Source organism: Erythrolamprus reginae, chromosome 8 (genome assembly GCF_031021105.1).
Source record: "Erythrolamprus reginae isolate rEryReg1 chromosome 8, rEryReg1.hap1, whole genome shotgun sequence".
Lineage (NCBI taxonomy): Eukaryota > Metazoa > Chordata > Lepidosauria > Squamata > Dipsadidae > Erythrolamprus > Erythrolamprus reginae.
In genome coordinates, this window is record NC_091957.1 from 5,943,653 (window position 1) to 5,963,429 (window position 19,777).

At 40.0% G+C, this 19,777-nt stretch overlaps 1 protein-coding gene across 2 annotated transcripts in view; it reads left to right on the forward strand.

The window, feature by feature from the left end:
- C5 (complement C5) overlaps positions 1-15,339 on the forward strand; it is a 63,914-nt gene extending 48,575 nt beyond the window's left edge. For both annotated transcript variants that reach the window (XR_011559684.1, XM_070758572.1), the window contains 6 exons: positions 912-1,017; positions 2,164-2,250; positions 5,230-5,319; positions 6,761-6,844; positions 10,273-10,411; positions 13,104-15,339. Coding sequence is in view for 1 of the 2 variants with exons in the window: in XM_070758572.1 (XP_070614673.1) it covers positions 912-1,017; positions 2,164-2,250; positions 5,230-5,319; positions 6,761-6,844; positions 10,273-10,411; positions 13,104-13,236 (639 nt within the window). In the remaining variant the exon portion in view is untranslated. The remainder of the gene's footprint in view (positions 1-911; positions 1,018-2,163; positions 2,251-5,229; positions 5,320-6,760; positions 6,845-10,272; positions 10,412-13,103) is intronic.
- The last annotated feature ends 4,438 nt before the right edge of the window (positions 15,340-19,777 follow it).

Sequence of the window (19,777 nt, forward strand, 5' to 3'; positions counted from 1 at the left end):
CATGAACTCAATCTGTAAAGTCTGGAGGACAGAAGGAAAAGGGGGGACATGATCGAAACATTTAAATATGTTCAAGGGTTAAATAAGGTTCAGGAGGGAAGTGTTTTTAATAGGAAAGTGAACACAAGAACAAGGGGACACAATTTGAAGTTAGTTGGGGGAAAGATCAAAGGCAATATGAGAAAATATTATTTTACTGAAAGAGTAGTAGATCCTTGGAACAAACTTCCAGCAGACGTGGTTGGTAAATCCACAGTAACTGAATTTAAACATGCCTGGGATAAACATATATCCATTGTAAGAAAAAATACAGGAAATAGTATAAAGGCAGACTAGATGGACCATGAGATCTTTTTCTGCCGTCGGTCTTCTATGTTTCTATGTTTCTATCCTTAGTCTGGTCAGCTTCAGCACATTATTTTATGCCCTGATTAGGGCTAAAAAAAACCTTCTTTGGAGAGGGTAGCAATGAAGAGCCAGGAAGATAGTTAGCAGCTTGTTAAGGACAGAAAAAAACCACTTATTTGGAGTGAGTAGCAGTGAAAAAAACCCTGCAATCACTTAGGGCTGGAAAAAATTTTCTTTGGAGAAAGTAGCAATGGAAAAAAAGCCTGCAAGCCAGTAAGAGCCAAGAAGATCGTTAGCGTTTCATTAGGGCTGAACAAAAAAAGCTTTGAAAAAGCTACAGAGTATAAGACGCACCCAAATTTTCAGCCGCTTTTAGGGAGGAAAATGATGCATCTTATACTCCGAAAAATACAGTAATTCAAACCCACTTGATTAGTCCAATAGTCTTGGTCTTGTGATGTATTTATTTCTTTTGTGACGTACCCTGAGTGTGAGGAATAGGGTGACATAGAAACCTAATAAATAATAAAAAATAATAATCTGAATTTACATTATTCTGATAGATTCCAGGAAATGACTTCCTGTGTGTTGGTTTCCGAATAACTGAAGTTTACCGTGTTGGAATGCCAAGTCCAGGAACCTTCTCGGTGTACGACTATCACGATCCTGGTAAGGAATTAATTTTTGGTCACTTTTCCCATAAAAACCAGAATATCTCCGGGACCGCCTTCTGCCGCACGAATCCCAGTGACTGGTTAGGTCCCACAGAGTTGGCCTTCTCCGGGTCCCGTCGACTAAACAATGTCATTTGGCGGGACCCAGGTGAAGAGCCTTCTCTGTAGCGGCCCCGACCCTCTGGAACCAGCTCCCCCCAGATATCAGCGTTGCCCCCACCCTCCTTGCCTTTTGCAAGCTCCTTAAAACCCACCTCTGTCGTCAGGCATGGGGGAATTGAAAAATTTTTCTCCCTCCCCCTAGGCTTATAGAATTTATACATGGTATGTTTGTTGGTATGATTGGTCTCTTAAATTGGGGTTTTTAGATTACTTTTTAATATTAGATTTGTAACATTGTTTTTTTATTGTTGTTAGCCACCCCGAGTCTTTGGAGAGGGGCGGCATACAAATCTAAATACAGTACAGTGTTCCCTCGATTTTCGCGGGTTCGAACTTCGCCAAATGTCTATACCACGGTTTTTCAAAAATATTAATTAAAAAATACTTTGCGGGTTTTTTCCCTATACCACGGTTTTTCCCACCTGATGATGTCATATGTCATCGCCAAACTTTTGTCTGCCTTTAATAAATATATTTTTTAATAAACTTTAATAAATAAACATGGTGTGTAATAATCTAAATGGTTGCTAAGGGAATGGAAAATTGAAATTTAGGGGTTTAAAGTGTTAAGGGAAGGCTTGTGATACTGTTCATAGCCAAAAATAGTGTATTTACTTCCGCATCTCTACTTCGCGGAAATTCGACTTTCGCGGGCAGTCTTGGAACGCATCCCCCGTGGAAATCGAGGGAACACTGTAAACTAAACTAAACTAAAAGAGAATCTGATCTTTTTGGGCTTAGCATGTTGGTTCAGCACACCAGCTTGTGAATTGAATTTAGGCTGGTGGCTTTAATATAGATTATTCTACATAGTTAAATGCTGCTTCTTATTTGGCACTCGGCTTTCTCAGAATCTTATTTCAAGAGAGTTTAGCCCTTCCTTTTCTTTCCCTCTTTCTTTTCCTTTCCCTTCCCTACATGATCAATCTCTCTATTTTTTTATTTAAAAAATGAAACTTTTTTGTTTCTGTTTCTGCAGATAAAAGGTGCACTATCTTTTATAACGCTTATGGAGAAGAATCTCTGGTTAAATTATGTGAAGGCAATGAATGCAAATGTATGGAAGGTAAGCCGTCAAAAGTAACTTGAATTAAATGAGGTGAGGAAATAAATATTAAGAATTGCTTCGATGTTACAATTTTTTTTAAAGAAAAGAACTTCCTTTAGAATCACGAGGTTGATATGAGCGAGCAGTGTGTCACAGCATCATACGACATGATTCATTGGAAAGGAGTTTGTTCGTTTCCAACAGTTTCGTAGTCTGTGTGTGTGTGTGTGTGTATGAAGAATTGCAGGTAAATCTAAAGCATCATAAAAAATACCCACTTCTAAACAGTGCACCAAATAAAGAAAATTCTGCATTGGCTTGTCTGTACTAAAATTGTAGAAAAAATATGGGTTTAAGTCTGAAGGGGAGGCAAGGTTATTTATGGGACCAAGTTCTGCCTTATCCCAGCGGCCGGTCAGGTCCCACAGAGTCAGCCTTCTCCAGGTCCTGTCAGCTAAGCAATGCCAACTGGCAGTGCCTAAGCGAAGAGCCTTCTCTGTGGTAGCCCCGGACCTCTGAAATCAACTTGTGGATGCTGTCAAAGTCCCTGCAATGAGGGTCTCAGGCATGTGACGACAGCATCGGCACGCTGAGATAACAGGATAAGCCTGCCCGCTTTCTCCACCACCTGTGGATGCTGTCAAAGTCCCTGATGAAGACAATGTCTTCAAAGGGGCTAAGAGCAACCCAGCCATGTGGGATCACTCACGAACGTGAATCCTAGAAAGAAGACTTGGACACATATTCTCTCTGGGTGAAGTGACACAGCATAGAGTTGTGTACTTCTTTTTATTTGGGAGCATGAGCAAAATGGGGATAATTACACGTACATGTCAAGTGATACACAAACATCCAATAACATAACTTCAAACATGACATATCTTTGAGTCCTTCCTCTCCCACAAACCAATTTCCTAGGAACTTTTCCTTTGAGCAAATGTTTCTCACACCTAATTTCTCTGAAGCCTTCTGCCTTATCACAACCAATCTCCTTAATCACCCTCTCCTCCTGTGTTTGCTTCAGGCAATGTAAATCTCCCCCTCTGACCGTATAACGTCCTGTCTGGAGTGATGTAAACTTGTTTTCAGTGAGATGTTTATTGAGCCCTTTTATGGTCAGTCGTTTCCCTGTTGTAATTCACCAGTAATACAGACTAGGCAAGTTAGTACCGTCCTATCCTGGCTATAATAGAATCAGGGTAAGCAGAGCATTTTTATGCTAGAGCTCCAGATATATATAATATGATATAATCCTACACTAACATTCATGCTATACTGCAACATCAACTCCCTCCAGAGATTTGTGCCATTCCCTTTTGCAAAAACTCACCTGGGGTCGTTGAGCACAATACACTATTGTGTATTGGACAAAATAAATAAATAAATAACATCCTGATCAGTCCGATGATATGAATGTAGGATTATAGTTAGAATGAACGTGAATGTCTGGTTCTAAATAACTGGGATTTTAGTACTGGTTTTGTGATTGAGTTTCCCTTCACTGTATCTTGTATTTTATTCCTATTTTTGTAAGCTGCCCTGAGTCTACAGAGAAGGGAGACATAGAAATCCAAATAAATAAATAAATAAGTGTTCCAATCACATGCATCTATCAGTGAAGGGCTGCAAATATTTTTACTATCACATTGTGGGTGTGGCTTATTTTGTGGGTGTGGTCTGCCAGCCATGTGACCAGGTAGGAGTGGCTTGACGATCGTGTGATCAGGGGGGAAGTTTAAAGGTCATGTGACTGGCTTAAAGGTGGGCAACTTGACGTCACTCACATCAAGGGTTAGGGCTAAGGTGCCTGGTCTCTCCTCACCTCAAAGAGATGCAATTTCCCTATTTACTATTTAATTCCCTCTCTATATGCCATATGTGTACATACATATTACACACAGGCACACAAAAATATATATTATCTACTATAGAAAGTGTACTGTAAGTACACACACGCGCGCACAGCTCTTCTAAAATTATACACATTCAACTTCATTTACTGTAATAGGAAAAACATACCCAGAGCCCAGAAGGGAAAAAAGAAAAAAAAATTCAAAATTTTTCTACCGGTTCTGCGTACCTGACCGTACCCATAGGAGCTCATCAATGGTTAGCATGTCCAAGAATCACACAAAAACTCTTCTGCCTCAACTTTCCTGCTGAAAAATATATTCTACATGGGGCTACCCTTGAAAAGTGTTCGGAAACTTCAGATTGTGCAGAATGCAGCTGCGAGAGCAATCATGGGCTTCCCCAAATATGCCCATGTTACACCAACACTCCGCAGTCTGCATTGGTTGCCGATCAGTTTCTGGTCACAATTCAAAGTGTTGGTTATGACCTATAAAGCCCTTCATGGCACCGGACCAGAATATCTCAGGGACCGCCTTCTGCCGCACGAATCCCAGCGACCAGTTAGGTCCCACAGAGTGGATCTTCTCCGGGTCCCGTCAACCAAACAATGTCGCTTGGCGGGACCCAGGGGAAGAGCCTTCTCTGTGGCGGCCCCTGCCCTCTGGAACCAACTCCCCCCATAGATTAGAATTGCCCCCACCCTCGCTTTTTGTAAGCTGCTTAAAACCCACCTTTGCCGCCAGGCATGGGGGAATTGAGATATCACTTTCCCCCTAGGCCTTTACAATTTTATGCATGGGATGTCTGTATATATGATTGGTTTTTATATAATGGGTTTTTAACTGTTTTTAGTATTGGATTATTGCTATTTACTGTTTTATTACTGTTGTTAGCCGCCCCAAGTCTGCGGAGAGGGGCAGCATACAAATCCAATTAATTAATTAATTAATTAATTAATTAATTAATTAATTAATTAATTAATTAAGTAAATAAGTAAATAAGTAAATAAGTAAATAAGTAAATAAGTAAATAAGTAAATAAGTAAATAAGTAAATAAGTAAATAAGTAAATAAGTAAATAAGTAAATAAGTAAATAAGTAAATAAGTAAATAAATAAATTATTATCTTTCCTCAAAAATCTAGCGGAATGTGGACATATGCAGCCCCAGCTGGACACATCCATAACTTTGGATACCCGGAGAGAAGCGGCTTGTCGGGAAAACATTGCATATGGTATGAATCTCACATCTAAGAGAAAAATGATTTCATAGCATGGCGCCGGAAACGGGATGCGCAGATGTTTCCTAGCAATGTGTAGACTTTCTCTCTTGCTACAATAGCAATAGCATTTAGCAATAGCATTTAGACTTATATATCGCTTCACAGTGCTTGACAGCCCTCTCTAAGCAGTTTTACAGACAGTCAGCGTAATTGCCCCTAACAATCTGGGCCCTCATTTTACAAACCTTGGAAGGATGGAAGGCTGAGTCAACCTTGAGCTTACTGAGATTCGATCTGCCAAAGTACTGGCAACCGGTAGTTTGGCAGCAGAAGTAGCGTGCAGTGCTGCACTCTAACCACTGGGCCACAAGTTTGAGGGTGGGCATAGAGGCTCCGTTTTAAAACACATTTTCCAACTCTAGTGCACAATTGTATTTCTAGGAAGCAAAGTCCAGGAAGGAATGTGGATCCTTTTGAGAGATTTTAGGGGGTGAGATCAGAGGGCACAGGCAGGGAGGATCCTGAAGACTGCCTGATTGTGGAATAGCATTCGGTTGCAATTTCTGGATTAAAATAAAATACAGTTTTAAAAAAAAAATCTAGAAACTCCAACAGAAGAAATAACCCTTTATTATCTATAACGGGATCTGTAGCTAAAAAAGGATTCTGTATCTCTCTGTCTATTCTCTGTCTCTGCCCCTCTCTCTCTTATATCCCCCCCATCTATCTATCTATCTATCTATCTATCTATCTATCTATCTATCTATCTATCTATCTATCTATCTCTATCTCTCTATCTCTCTATCTATCTATCTATCTATCTATCTCTATCTCTCTATCTCTCTACATCTCTGTCCATCTCTATATCTCTATTTCTCTCTCTCTCTCATTCCCTCTATCTATCTACGTCAGTCTGTCTGTCTGTCTACCTATCATCTATCTATCTATCTATCTATCTATCTATCTATCTATCTATCTAACTAACTAACTAACTAACTAACTAACTAACTAACTAACTAACTAACTAACTAACTAACTATCTTCCCAGCCAGGAGTAAGCACATTCCAGAGAGGTATCCAAAAGATAGGAAGAGGCGCAGGGGAGCCACAACTTAGAGTCTTGCATGTATATGTTGTTCGGTTAGAAAGTTATAGCTTTAATCTGGCAAGATTCTGTCTAAAGGATGTAAGCAAATAACGAAATGAACTCAGTTGAATTTCACACTCTCTTTTTCTGAGGCTTAGACTTGACATTACGCCCTGCACTGAATTTTGTCTCTTGCATCCAGATGTTATCCCAGCCTTCTCCAACCTCCATTGACCTAGGAAATATAAAGGAGAGTCAGAATGATGTAGTGCATGAATAAGAGACCACGGAAGGTGTATATTTAAGGATGAAAGTGGCGATGGTATTTATTTAACAAACTCTTCTTTCTGCTTTCTACCACTTCAGTTTACAAAGTGCTTATCAAATCATCCAAGGAAGAAGGAAGCTTTGTTAGATACCAGGCAGTCCTTCTGGAACCTTATAAACTAGGTAAGAATGCCGGCTGGGTTGATTTGAAAAGTCTCTGTATATTTATTAAAATGTACATGCAATTGATTTGGATGAATGAGAGAAATTATAGAGCTGTAACCCTAAATTGACGATTTCTGTGGGTTGTATAGGTGAACCTATACAAAATATTCTATTGGTGGCACCTCCCCCCGCCCAGACTGGCAAAAATATATCCTGGAATCTCCCCTAAATGTTGGAAGTGCAAAACAGAACTAGGGACATATTTTCACATGTGGTGGACATGCCAAGAGGCCAGGACCTACTGGAAGAAAAATATTACACAAACAGATTTAGAACTAGGACCAGAGATATTCCTACTTGGTATGGTGGATTATAAAATATGCAAAGATAATAGATATTGATTTATTAATTTAATAACAGCGGCAAGAATATGCTATATTCAATCCTGGAAGAAAGAACCTACAGATTTTAAATAAAATTTTGGAACTGGCAGAAATGAACAGACTAATGATGAGAATAAAAGAAAAGCAAGATACCGATTATTTTAAAATATGGGACAAAATGTATAGCTGGTTAAACAAAAATAGGATAAAACTAACCAAATATATCGCATAGAAGTGACTTACGGGAAATATTTAGTGATAGAAGATCTAATAGAGAATAAAGAGTGGATAGATAGAAAAGATTAAAATTAGAGATAAATTAATTTACAAAGGTGAATTATACCAATTATAATATAAATTATTTAAAATTAAGAATCTCTATTAAGATGATAAAGTCATAACAGACCAAAATTGCAAGATCGTAAATATACTGCTCAAAAAAAATTAAGGGAACACTCAAATAACACATCCTAGATCTGAATGAATGAAATATTCTCATTGAATACTTTGTTCTGTACAAAGTTGAATGTGCACAACTGCATGTGAAATTGATTTGTCAATCAGTGTTGCTTCCTAAGGGGACAGTTTGATTTCAGAGAAGTTTGATTTACTTGGAGTTATATTGTGTTGTTTAAGTGTTCCCTTTATTTTTTTTGAGCAGTGTATATATACGAAATGATATGAATAACTGCATATAATATAGTAAGATATTGTATTAGTAAGAATAAGATAGTGAAGAGAGAACAAGGATCTCTCTCTTGTTTTTAACTGTGTCTACGTTTTTCTTTTATTCTTTTCTTTTTTTCATTTTGGAATGATTATACATGTATATCTGTAACGATACTGTACTGTATATTTTTGTGGGTTAAAAAAAAACAATAAACTTTTCCAATAATTAAAAAAATAAAATGTTTTTGCTGCCCATTGCCCTGTGACGCTGGGCAGCCTAAACATTTCTTTATTTAAAATTAGTGTTGCTATTTAAGCAATGCTATTTTCGCGTCCTGCCACTGCGGCTTGGATGGAAGATGCTCGCCAATTTCGCTTCCTCAAATCAACAGCACCCACTGAAAATGATACAATCCTTCCACATCTCCACTTCCCTGGATGCTTGGCTGCAAAGCTAGAGGTATAACAAGCAGGAAGAGGGAGATTATGATCCCGCTATATAGAATGCTGGTGAGACCACATTTGGAATACTGTGTTCAGTTCTGGAGACCTCACCTACAAAAAGATATTGACAAAATTGAACGGGTCCAAAGACGGGCTACAAGAATGGTGGAAGGTCTTAAGCATAAAACGTATCAGGAAAGACTTCATGAACTCAATCTGTATAGTCTGGAGGACAGAAGGAAAAGGGGGGACATGATCGAAACATTTAAATATGTGAAAGGGTTAAATAAGGTCCAGGAGGGAAGTGTTTTTAATAGGAAAGTGAACACAAGAACAAGGGGACACAATCTGAAGTTAGTTGGGGGAAAGATCAAAAGCAACATGAGAAAATATTATTTTACTGAAAGAGTAGTAGATCCTTGGAACAAACTTCCAGCAGACGTGGTTGGTAAATCCACAGTAACTGAATTTAAACATGCCTGGGATAAACATATATCCATTGTAAGATAAAATACAGGAAATAGTATAAGGGCAGACTAGATGGACCATGAGGTCTTTTTCTGCCGTCAGTCTTCTATGTTTCTATGTTTCTATAATGTTTTTATTTATTTATTTATTTATTTATTTATTACTTAGATTTGTATGCCGCCCCTCTCCGAAGACTCGGGGCGGCTCACAACATGTAGAAACAAATCATAAGTAAACAGACAAATTTAAAAATATTTAAATATTTAAAAAACCCCATATGCTAACAGATGCACACACCGACATACCATGCATAAATTAAACATGCCCAGGGGGAGATGTTTCAGTTCCCCCATGCCTGACGGCAGAGGTGGGTTTTAAGGAGTTTACGGAAGGCAGGAAGAGTAGGGGCAGTCCTAATCTCCGGGGGGAGTTGGTTCCAGAGGGCTGGTGCCGCCACAGAGAAGGCTCTTCCCCTGGGGCCCGCCAACCGACATTGTTTAGTTGACGGGACCCGGAGAAGGCCCACTCTGTGGGACCTAATCGGTCGCTGGGATTCGTGCGGCAGGAGGCGGTCTCGGAGATATTCTGGTCCAATGCCATGAAGGGCTTTAAAGGTCATAACCAACACTTTGAATTGTGACCGGAAACTGATCGGCAGCCAATGCAGACTGCGGAGTGATGACGAAACATGGGCATACCTAGGTAAGCCCATGACTGCTCTCGCAGCTGCATTTTGCACGATCTGAAGTTTCCGAACACTTTTCAAAGGTAGCCCCATGTAGAGAGCATTACAGTAGTCGACAATTCTATTCACCTGTTACAATTCTATTCACCTGTCAAGATGCGAATCTGCAGAGATTGTCCCAAAGGTGATATTTTTCAGGAGGCCACTGGACTTTCTGGTTTTTCTTTTTCTTTTGAAGAACGCAAATGACCAGTATATTAACAAACCATCCTTTAGAAAGTGCTAGGAGATTTGAGGTTTTCATAAATGATGACTCCATAGTTCAAACATGAGCTACAGAGAGTCTCCTCAATTAGATTTTTTTAAAAATCAACTTTATTGATTTTCTTAAAATTGACAAACATACAAACACACATTTAACATAAAATTGGGGTTGCAAATACCCCGCTTATTCAAGAAGTCAAATTGCAATACAGAAAAAAGAATACATTATTAATATGTTAAGTCAACCTATTACTTTAAGTGAAAAGAAGAAATTTTACGTTACCTTATTATAAAAAAACCCCATAAACTTCATATCTAAGCAAAATACAAACACAAAAATTAAATCCTAACCATACTACTATTGTGCATTTTTAATTCTTCTTTTTGTCTATCCATGTATACACTTTATTCCAAATCACATAAAATTCAGATTCTTCTTGGTTATTTAACCGTCTTCCTCAATTAGATTTAAACGGAGTGGAAGAAGGTTCAATTTGTAAAGTTTCTTTCAATTTGTTTCAACTCTTCCGCAGGGGTGACTTTTGCTGAGAAGAACGCAGAAATCATCTTTATTAAAAAGAGCTCCTGTGCGGATATCCAGCTGAATCCAAAGGAGAATTACCTGATCATGGGGAAAGAGGCTTTGAAGACAGGAGAGGGGGCCAACGCCAAGTAAGCCAACCATACTTCTGTTGGAGGGGCAATCCTTCACCCCCAAAAGGGTCCTTGAGGTCCTTCAAACTTGGTTGTTTTCTTGCAGAAGTTTCATTACTCAACTAGGTAACATCATTCAGTGCTAGAAGGTGCTGAGTCCCTTGGGATTGGGTGGCATAGAGGTTAGATAGATAGATAGATAGATAGATAGATAGATAGATAGATAGGTAGGTAGGTAGGTAGGTAGGTAGGTAGGTAGATAGATTAGATAGATAGATAGATTAGATAGTTAGATAGATAGATAGATAGATAGATTAGATAGATAGATAGATAGATAGATAGATTAGATAGATAGATAGATAGATAGATAGATAGATTAGATAGATAGATAGATAGATAGATAGATTAGATAGATAGATAGATAGATTAGATAGATAGATAGATAGATTAGATAGATAGATAGATAGATTAGATAGATAGATAGATAGATAGATAGATTAGATAGATAGATAGATAGATAGATAGATAGATGATAGATAGATGATAGATAGATATAAAAAATAGATTACATAGATAGATAGATAGATAGATAGATAGATAGATGATAGATAGATAGATAGATAGATAGATAGATAGATAGATAGATAGATAGATAGATAGATACAGCACTGGTGATGTTATGTAGTTGGGCAACAAAACGTCTGCAAGAAAACAACCAAGCTCATAGAGTGCCAAGGACTCCACAATATGCATGTACTTATGGAGGTACACCTAGCTGGGGTGACGCAGTGGTTAGAGTGCAGCACTGCAGGCTCCTTCAGCTAACTGCTAGCTGCAGTTCAGCAGTTCAAATCCCACTACCGGCTCAAGGTTGACTCAGCCTTCCATCTTTCTGAGTTGGGTAAAGTGAGGTCCTAGATTGTTGGGGGCAATATGTGGATTCTTTAAACCGCTTAGAGAGGGCTGTAAAAGCACTATATAAGTCTAAATGCTATAACACACTCTACTGATTTACTATAAAGGGGTGAAAACCTGAATATAGAGACACTTAAGGAAGAATTGATAACCCTGACAAAGTGCAAAGTTAGACATCTAATAACCACCTCTGCTAAGCAACGTTTGGGCTGTGTGCGTGCATGCCGGATTGATAACTTTTTCATCTTTCGGTGACAATGGAACAGCCAAGTCCCAAACCTGAGCTGGGTACATATGGTATATCACAAAATCAAAGCAGTGGGGAAATCAGTACAGATAGGGGACCTGAAAAGAGTTTCCGGCTGGCAAAAACTAATAATAGGAGTGAGAAGCCGGTGTGGTTTTATGCAAGGACAATTTTTGGTTTGAAAGTACTAAAAAGTTATACAGGGGACGTTTCGATGCTTGGAGCTTAAGAGTTGTTCACTGTGAAATGAGCGGAGAAAAAGAAAGAGAAAGGAAGGAGGGAAAGAAAGAAAGAGAGAGAGAGAAGGGTAAGAGAGAAGGCGACTACTTCAGCTTCAACCACAACAACACAAGAGCACACAACAGATTTAAACTTAATATTAACTGCTCCAAACTTGACTGTAAAAAATATGACTTCAGTAACCGAGTTGTCGAAGCATGGAACTCATTACCGGACTCCGTAGTGTCATCCCCAAACCCCCAACACTTTACCCTTAGATTATCTACGGTTGACCTATCCAGATTCCTAAGAGGTCAGTAAGGGGCGAGTACAAGTGCACTAGAGTGCCTTCCGTCCCCTGTCCTATTGCTGTCCTATATCTCCTATACCGTTCTTCTATTCCTATATCTCTTCTTCTATTCTTTCATTGATATGTTCTATTACTATACCTTCTTTTCTATTCTTTCTTAGATATATTTTACTATGAGTATCTCCTCTATAACCTTCATCATGTATTTTACTATGTGTATATAGATATATACCCACTAAAACCCTCATTGTGTATTGGACAAATAAATAAATAAAAAATAAATAAAAAATGAAGAAAGGAATGAGGAATGGAAAGGGGAAAAAGGAAATGAAAGGGAAGGAAGGGAAAGGAAAGGAAAGGAAAGAAAGAAAGAAAGAAAGAAAGAAAGGGAAAGATAAGGAAAGGAGAGGAAAGGAAAGAAGGAAAAGAAATAATGAAAGAGGAAGGCTCAAAATATTATGTCCATGTTATTTATCTTGCTGTTCTGAGTAAAACAAGATAATTATTTCATTTTCCTTGTTTTTTTTCTCTTCCTTTCTTGGAATACAAAGTTGTTAGAGAGAGAAAAAAAATCGCGGCTCATCTCTTCGTTGATGGAGTTGTTGAAGCCTGCAACTAAAAACTTCAGTTGAGACCATCCTGGTTTAATGTCTGCCCTTAGATGGTTTTGCTGAATGTTCCCCTGCCTCTTACATTCTAGACTGGCAAGGTGTGGAGACTGGTCTTCAACCTTAGCAGCGTGAAGATGGAGGACTTCAATTCTGAGAGCCAAAGTCCCACCGGTTTTTCAACCTGCCAAAGTTGAGAAACAAATTTTCAGAGGCATTAAAATAAGGATAGCGGAGTGACTTTTAACTTACAGCGTTGTCAGCTGACACTTTTTATAAACAGTTCCGCTACGCTTCTAAAGCTGGAGTGATGGTCGCAGAAAACACCCACCGGCCACCTGCATTTCCTCCATCAGTGTAACATCTGCCAGTTTCGGTTTTTTAAAAATATATAATTTTTCTTCTCCGTAGATACCAATATCCTTTGGACGACTTGACGTGGATTGAGTGGTGGCCATCCCCGAATGCCGCCTGCGATTCTTGCCAAACCTTTAGAGAATCATTGAACGAATTTACTGACGATCTCTTTATCAGCGGTTGTTAAAATTCTTGGACAAGACCTGCAAAAAGCTTTCGGGCTTCCTGTAACCTGGCATTTTACACAATTTCTTATTATAACAACAGAGCTGGAAAGGACCTTAGAGGTCTTCTAGTCCAACCCCCTGCTTAGGCAGGAAACCCTACACCACTTCAGACAGATGGTTATCCAACATCTTCTTAAAAACTTCCAGTGTTGGAGCATTCACAACTTCTGGAGGCAGGTTAATTGGAAATTTCTCCTTAGTTCTAAGTTGCTTCTCTCCTTGTTTAGTTTCCACCCATTGCTTCTTGTTCTACCCTCAGGTGCTTTGGAGAATAGGTTGACTCCCTCTTCTTTGTGGCAACCCCTGAGATACTGGAAGGCTGCTATCAGGTCTCCCCTGGTCCTTCTTTTCATTAAACATGCCCAGTTCTTGCAACCGTTCTTCCTATGTTTTAGCCTCCAGTCCCCTCATCATCTTTGTCGCTCTTCTCTGCACTTTTTCTAGAGTCTCAACATCCTTTTTGCATTGTGGCAACCAAAACTGAATGCAGCATTCCAAAGGTGGCCTTACCAAGGCCTTATAAAGTGGTATTAATACTTTGCGTGATCTTGATTCTATCCCTCTCTTAATGCAGCCTAGAACTGTGTTGGCTTTTTTGGCAGCTGCTGCACAGCTGCTTCTTAATAGACCTCTGCGGTTATCATAAGCAAGTAGGAAAAAGGGTCCGTTCTAACTGACCTCACTACCAGTTCGATTCCCCCCACACCGCGTGGCCCAAAACAAGATAGCAACCGCATGCACAGTGCTGATTTTTTTAAAAAAATGTTGGCGCCCACGGACTGATATCAACCAAATTGGATCTGTGACATCATTGTGACGTTACCAGCGGGTCGCCACTGGTTCAGGGTGAACTGGTCTAAACCCACCCCTGATTAGGAATATGATGATGCTTTAGATCCCTACCTGGTAACTTTTAAGAGTTGTGGACTTCAACTCCCAGAATTCCTCAGACATTATGGACGACTTTGGGCCAATCACCAGGAGACTGAGAGTTCTAGTCTCATTTTAGGGATGAAAACTGGCTGGATAACTTTGGACCAATTATCAGGTGACTGAGAGTTCTAGTCTCATTTTAGGCATGAAAACTGGCTGCATGACTTTGGGCCAATCACCAGGTGACAGGGAGTTCTAGTGTTGTTTTAGGTATGAAAACTAGCTGCATGACTTTGGGCCGATCACCAGGTGACTGAGAATTCTAGTCACATTTTAGGCATGAAAACTAGCTGCATGACTTTGGACCAATTACCAGGGGACTGGGAGTTCTAGTCTTGTTTTAGGTATGAAAACTAGCTGCATGACTTTGGGCCAATCACCAGGTGACAGAGTTATAGTCTCATTTTAGACATGAAAGCTAGCTCCATGACTTTGGGCCGATCACCAGGTGACTGAGAGTTCTAGTTTTGTTTTAGGTATGAAAACTAGCTGCATGACTTTGGGCCGATCACCAGGTGACTGAGAATTCTAGTCACATTTTAGGCATGAAAACTGGCTGCATGACTTTGGACCAATTACCAGGTGACTGGGAGTTCTAGTCTTGTTTTAGGTATGAAAACTAGCTGCATGACTTTGGGCCAATCACCAGGTGACTGAGAGTTATAGTCTCATTTTAGACATGAAAGCTAGCTGCATGACTTTGGGCCAATCACCAGGTGATTGAGAGTTTTAGTCCCCCCTTAGGCACAAAAGTCATCTGGGTTACTTAGGCCAGGTCAGCTCACTAGCTAGTTTGCTAAGCCTTCCTCTTAGCTTACATCATCGTCGAAAGACTACCTACCTCTTGTGTAGCTGACCGCTTAAACCTCAACAAAAGCCAATTCAAAAGTTTCTAGTCCTCATGACTCCTTGAAATTGTGGTGCCCTGCTTACCAGAATTTTAAAACTGAACCGGAACGAAGACGATTCCCAACAGCGAATTTTTTAAAAAAAGGTTTTGTCCTCCCCTTTTTCCTGATTTTTTTTTTAAATGATCATCATAATAAATCACTCAGCATTCATAGTTTATATGCATATGTAAAATTTTATGTAGAATAAATAAACTTCAAATTTTGCATTGGTTTAAAAAAGGGTTGGTTAGAAAAAAAATATTTATTTATTATTTATTTATTTATTGGATTTGTATGCCACCCCTCTCTGGAGACTCGGGGCGGCTAACAGCAATAATAAGACAGCATATAACAATAATCCAATACTAAAAACAATTAAAACCCATTATAATAAAAAACCAAACATACATACAGACATACCATGCATAAAATTGTAAAGGCCTAGGGGGAAAGGGTATCTCAATTCCCCCAGGCCTGGCGGCAGAGGTGGGTTTTAAGTAGCTTACGAAAGGCAAGGAGGGTGGGGGCAATTCTAATCTCTGGGGGGAGTTGTTTCCAGAGGGCCAGGGCCACCACAGAGAAGGCTCTTCCCCTGGGTCCCGCCAAGCGGCATTGTTTAGTTGACGGGACCCGGAGAAGGCCCACTCTGTGGGACCTAACTGGTCGCATTCTGGACTATTGCTGCATTCTGGACTATTTTCAGTCTCCGAGCTCTTTTTAAGGGCAGCCCCATGTAGAGCGCATTGCAATAGTCAAGACGGGTCTTTTTCATATACAGGTACACCTTGACTTATAATCATTCAAATTTACACTGAACAGCCATGGTAGCATCCTCATGGTCACATGATCAAAACCAGCTTGGCAACTGTTCACACTTATGGCCATTGCTTTGTCCCAACGTTGTCTGATCCCCGTTCATGACCTCCTCAGCAGCGAACTCAAGGGAGAAGGCAGATATCACTGAGCAAGTGGGTGCCTAACTTAATAATGGCAATGATTCTGTCAGGGTTTCAAAGAGCATCCGAAATTCAATCATAGCATCCCTCAATGTTCCAATTTATTAGCAGAGCCATGTTGGCACATCTGTGAGAAACCCGAATCTAAGGCTTTCTTCCACCCAGTTTAAAGTTCATTCCCTTGCTTCCACACCCACAAGTTCCTTACTCATACCTTCATGCCAATGTGTTTGTTACTCCCATCAACTTCCAGGCAGGTGTCAATGAAAGGATGACCTTGAGAATCTACGAAAATAATGCACCACATTTTTTTCTTCAACAATTATTTATTGAACACAATGAAACTTACAGACAAGGAAGAATGATGTTTCTGTTATACTCCCTATTTTTCCACATAATCTCTGTCCCGTTCTATGGCCTTCCTCCAGCGAGACACAAGGGCGTGTATGCCCTGTCGGTACCACTCCTTGTTCTAATGGCCTCACCCTCTGTGTCCAGTGACTCACCATACTTCTGTCGACTGCAGATTCTCCATAAACTGTACACAAACGTTTGTGAATGTTCCTAACAGTTTCTTTCTCTGCAGTGAGTAATTCAATGACGACACGCTGCTTGTAACATCCATCAACATCCATCACTAGCCACTCCGACTCTCCGGAGAGGGGCAGCATACAAATCTAATAAATTAAATTAATTAAATCACTTACACACGCCATTTTGAAACAGGGCTGCAGCTACGCTATCTGTCTGAAGAAACGCAAAATTTACAAACACACTCCTTACAATTCAAATACAGTGGTACCTCGTGATACGAACCCCTCGCCATACGAACAATTGGAGATACGAACCTGGGGTTCAGACATTTTTTGCCTCTTCTTCCGGACTTTTTCCGTCTTATGAACCCGCCGCCCAAACGCCGAACCCGGAAGTTCGGCCAAAGTTCAGGTTCGGGTGGCTGCCCAGAAGCCCCGCCGCCCGGCTGTCACTTTTTGAAACAGCCGCAGGGCTTCTCGGTGGCCTGGAAGTTCGGCAAAAGTTCGGGTTTGGCGTTCGGGTTTGGGTGGATGCCGAGAAGCCCCCCGGCTGTTTCAAAAGGTGACAGCTGGGCGGTGGGGCTTCTGGGCAGCCACCCGAACCCGAACCTTTGCCGAACTTCCGGGTTCGGCATTGGGAGAACACTGAGAAGCGCCCGGCTGTTTCAAAAGGTGGCGGCGGTTTTTTTTTCTTGCACCCATTAATTCATTTTACGTTGTTTCCTATGGGAATCAATATTTTGTCTTACGAACTTTTCGCCTTACGAACCTCCTCCTGGAACCAATTAAGTTCGTAAGACAAGGTATCATTGTACTGTATATTTTGCATTCATACCATTACTGTAGGCTGGTGGGGGGAAATGCAGTGCATTACTTTCTGGGCGACCCTCATGTTATGCGCCAACCCCTCCTAAATCCCCACAGCACGAATACAGTCGAATGCATAATATGTGGTAGGCCAAAGTCTCCAAATCAAACAATGGCTTCAGCCTGACAGATTCACTTCACCGCAGTGGCCAGAAATGTTGTAAAATAAGACTGAAATGGACTGAGCAAACATTTCATAGAAACATAGAAGACTGGCGGCAGAAAAAGACCTCATGGTCCATCTAGTCTGCCCTTATACCATTCCCTGCATTTTATCTTTTTTTTAATAATATTTTTTATTTACAAGACTATATACAAAGACATAACAACATATAAACATCAATAGACAAGATACAATATACAATGACAACGGAAAATACATTTAAAAGGTTGTGCGGGTGAACGGCAGATCTATGATCATAAGTTGTGCTATGAATATTCTCAATATCCCGATATAATATAGTTAAATAATTACATTGTATATAAATAAGAGATAAAGTTGAGTGTGAAATAGCAGAAAAATTATAAGTAGATAGGTTTGGTTTTCGTAAATATCATATTTCATACTTTTACTAAAATAGAATGAACACCAGACTGTTATTTTTGTATACATACAATCACAATTGTGAATTAATCATATTTTCTTCTCTCCCCCCCCCGCTTTTTTCCCCCTACCCAGCAGTAGAAAGAGTCCCAGCAATTATAAAAGACAGAATCTTCGTTGTTCCTAAGTTCCATAGTTAGTTTGGTCATTTCTGCGCAGCTTCTAATCTTTTCTAATATTAGTCCATCATGTGGCATGTCATTATTTTTCCACCATTGTGCGAATGCTAGTCTGGCCACTGTAGTAATATGTATAACTAGATAACTAGGGAAAGCAAGTAGGATGCTTGGCTGCATAGCTAGAGGTATAACAAGCAGGAAGAGGGAGATTATGATCCCGCTATATAGAGCGCTGGTGAGACCACATTTGGAATACTGTGTTCAGTTCTGGAGACCTCACCTACAAAAAGATATTGACAAAATTGAACGGGTCCAAAGACGGGCTACAAGAATGGTGGAAGGTCTTAAGCATAAAACGTATCAGGAAAGACTTCATGAACTCCATCTGTATAGTCTGGAGGACAGAAGGAAAAGGGGGGACATGATCGAAACATTTAAATATATTAAAGGGCTAAATAAGGTCCAGGAGGGAAGTGTTTTTAATAGGAAAGTGAACACAAGAACAAGGGGACACAATCTGAAGTTAGTTGGGGGAAAGATCAAAAGCAACATGAGAAAATATTATTTTACTGAAAGAGTAGTAGATCCTTGGAACAAACTTCCAGCAGACATGGTAGATAAATCCACAGTAACTGAATTTAAACATGCCTGGGATAAACATATATCCATCCTAAGATAAAATACAGAAAATAGTATAAGGGCAGACTAGATGGACCATGAGGCCTTTTTCTGCCGTCAGACTTCTATGTTTCTATGATTTGATATTTTTTTTCAAATTTTGCATTTTATTTTAGGATGAATATGTGTTTATCCCAGGCATGTTTAAATTCAGTTACTTTGTCTTTCCTGATAAGTTTCATGCTTAAGACCTTCCACCATTTTTGTAGCCCATCTTTGGACCCGTTCAATTTTATCAATATCTTTTTGTAGGTGAGCTCTCCAGAACTGGACACAGCATTATTCCAAATGTGGTCTCACCAGTGCTCTATACAGCAGGGTCACAATCTCCTTCTACCTGCTTGTTATACCTCCAGCTATGTAGCCAAGTATTCTACTTGCTTTCCCTACCATGTTCGCCCATTTTAAGACTGTCAGAAATCACTACCCCTAAATCCTTCTCTTCACCCAGCAACGTCAATTTTTGGGCTCAATATTGACATTGCTGTTGCTACCTGTGCAAAAATCCAAATTATCTCCTAGAAAGGGCTGTGCATCAGCCCTTCCAAAGAGGTAAGCAACGCTGATTTCAGCAGCAGCAGCAGCAGCAGCAGCAGCAGCAGCAGCAGCAGCAACTTTTGAAGTGTGGAGTTGTGGCCTCAAAAATGCAAGTCGAAACTAACAATAAGTTTTTCGGTACTTTCCACTGCTGACCTATTTCCTCTGGTAAATCCCTTCCAGCCCATCCTTCGCCAAGCATACAGTGCAGGCTTTAAAAACATCCCCCCAAGTACAAGAGGATGTGGCTGCCACTGAACTCGAGGCTCAAACCCCTGGATCCCTTAATTTAGACAGCCAATCTGCAGCCGAAATATTTGCAAAGCAGTCCCTTGTGTAGGTGGAAACCGATACAGTTTGAAAAAACTATAGATACCGGGTTGC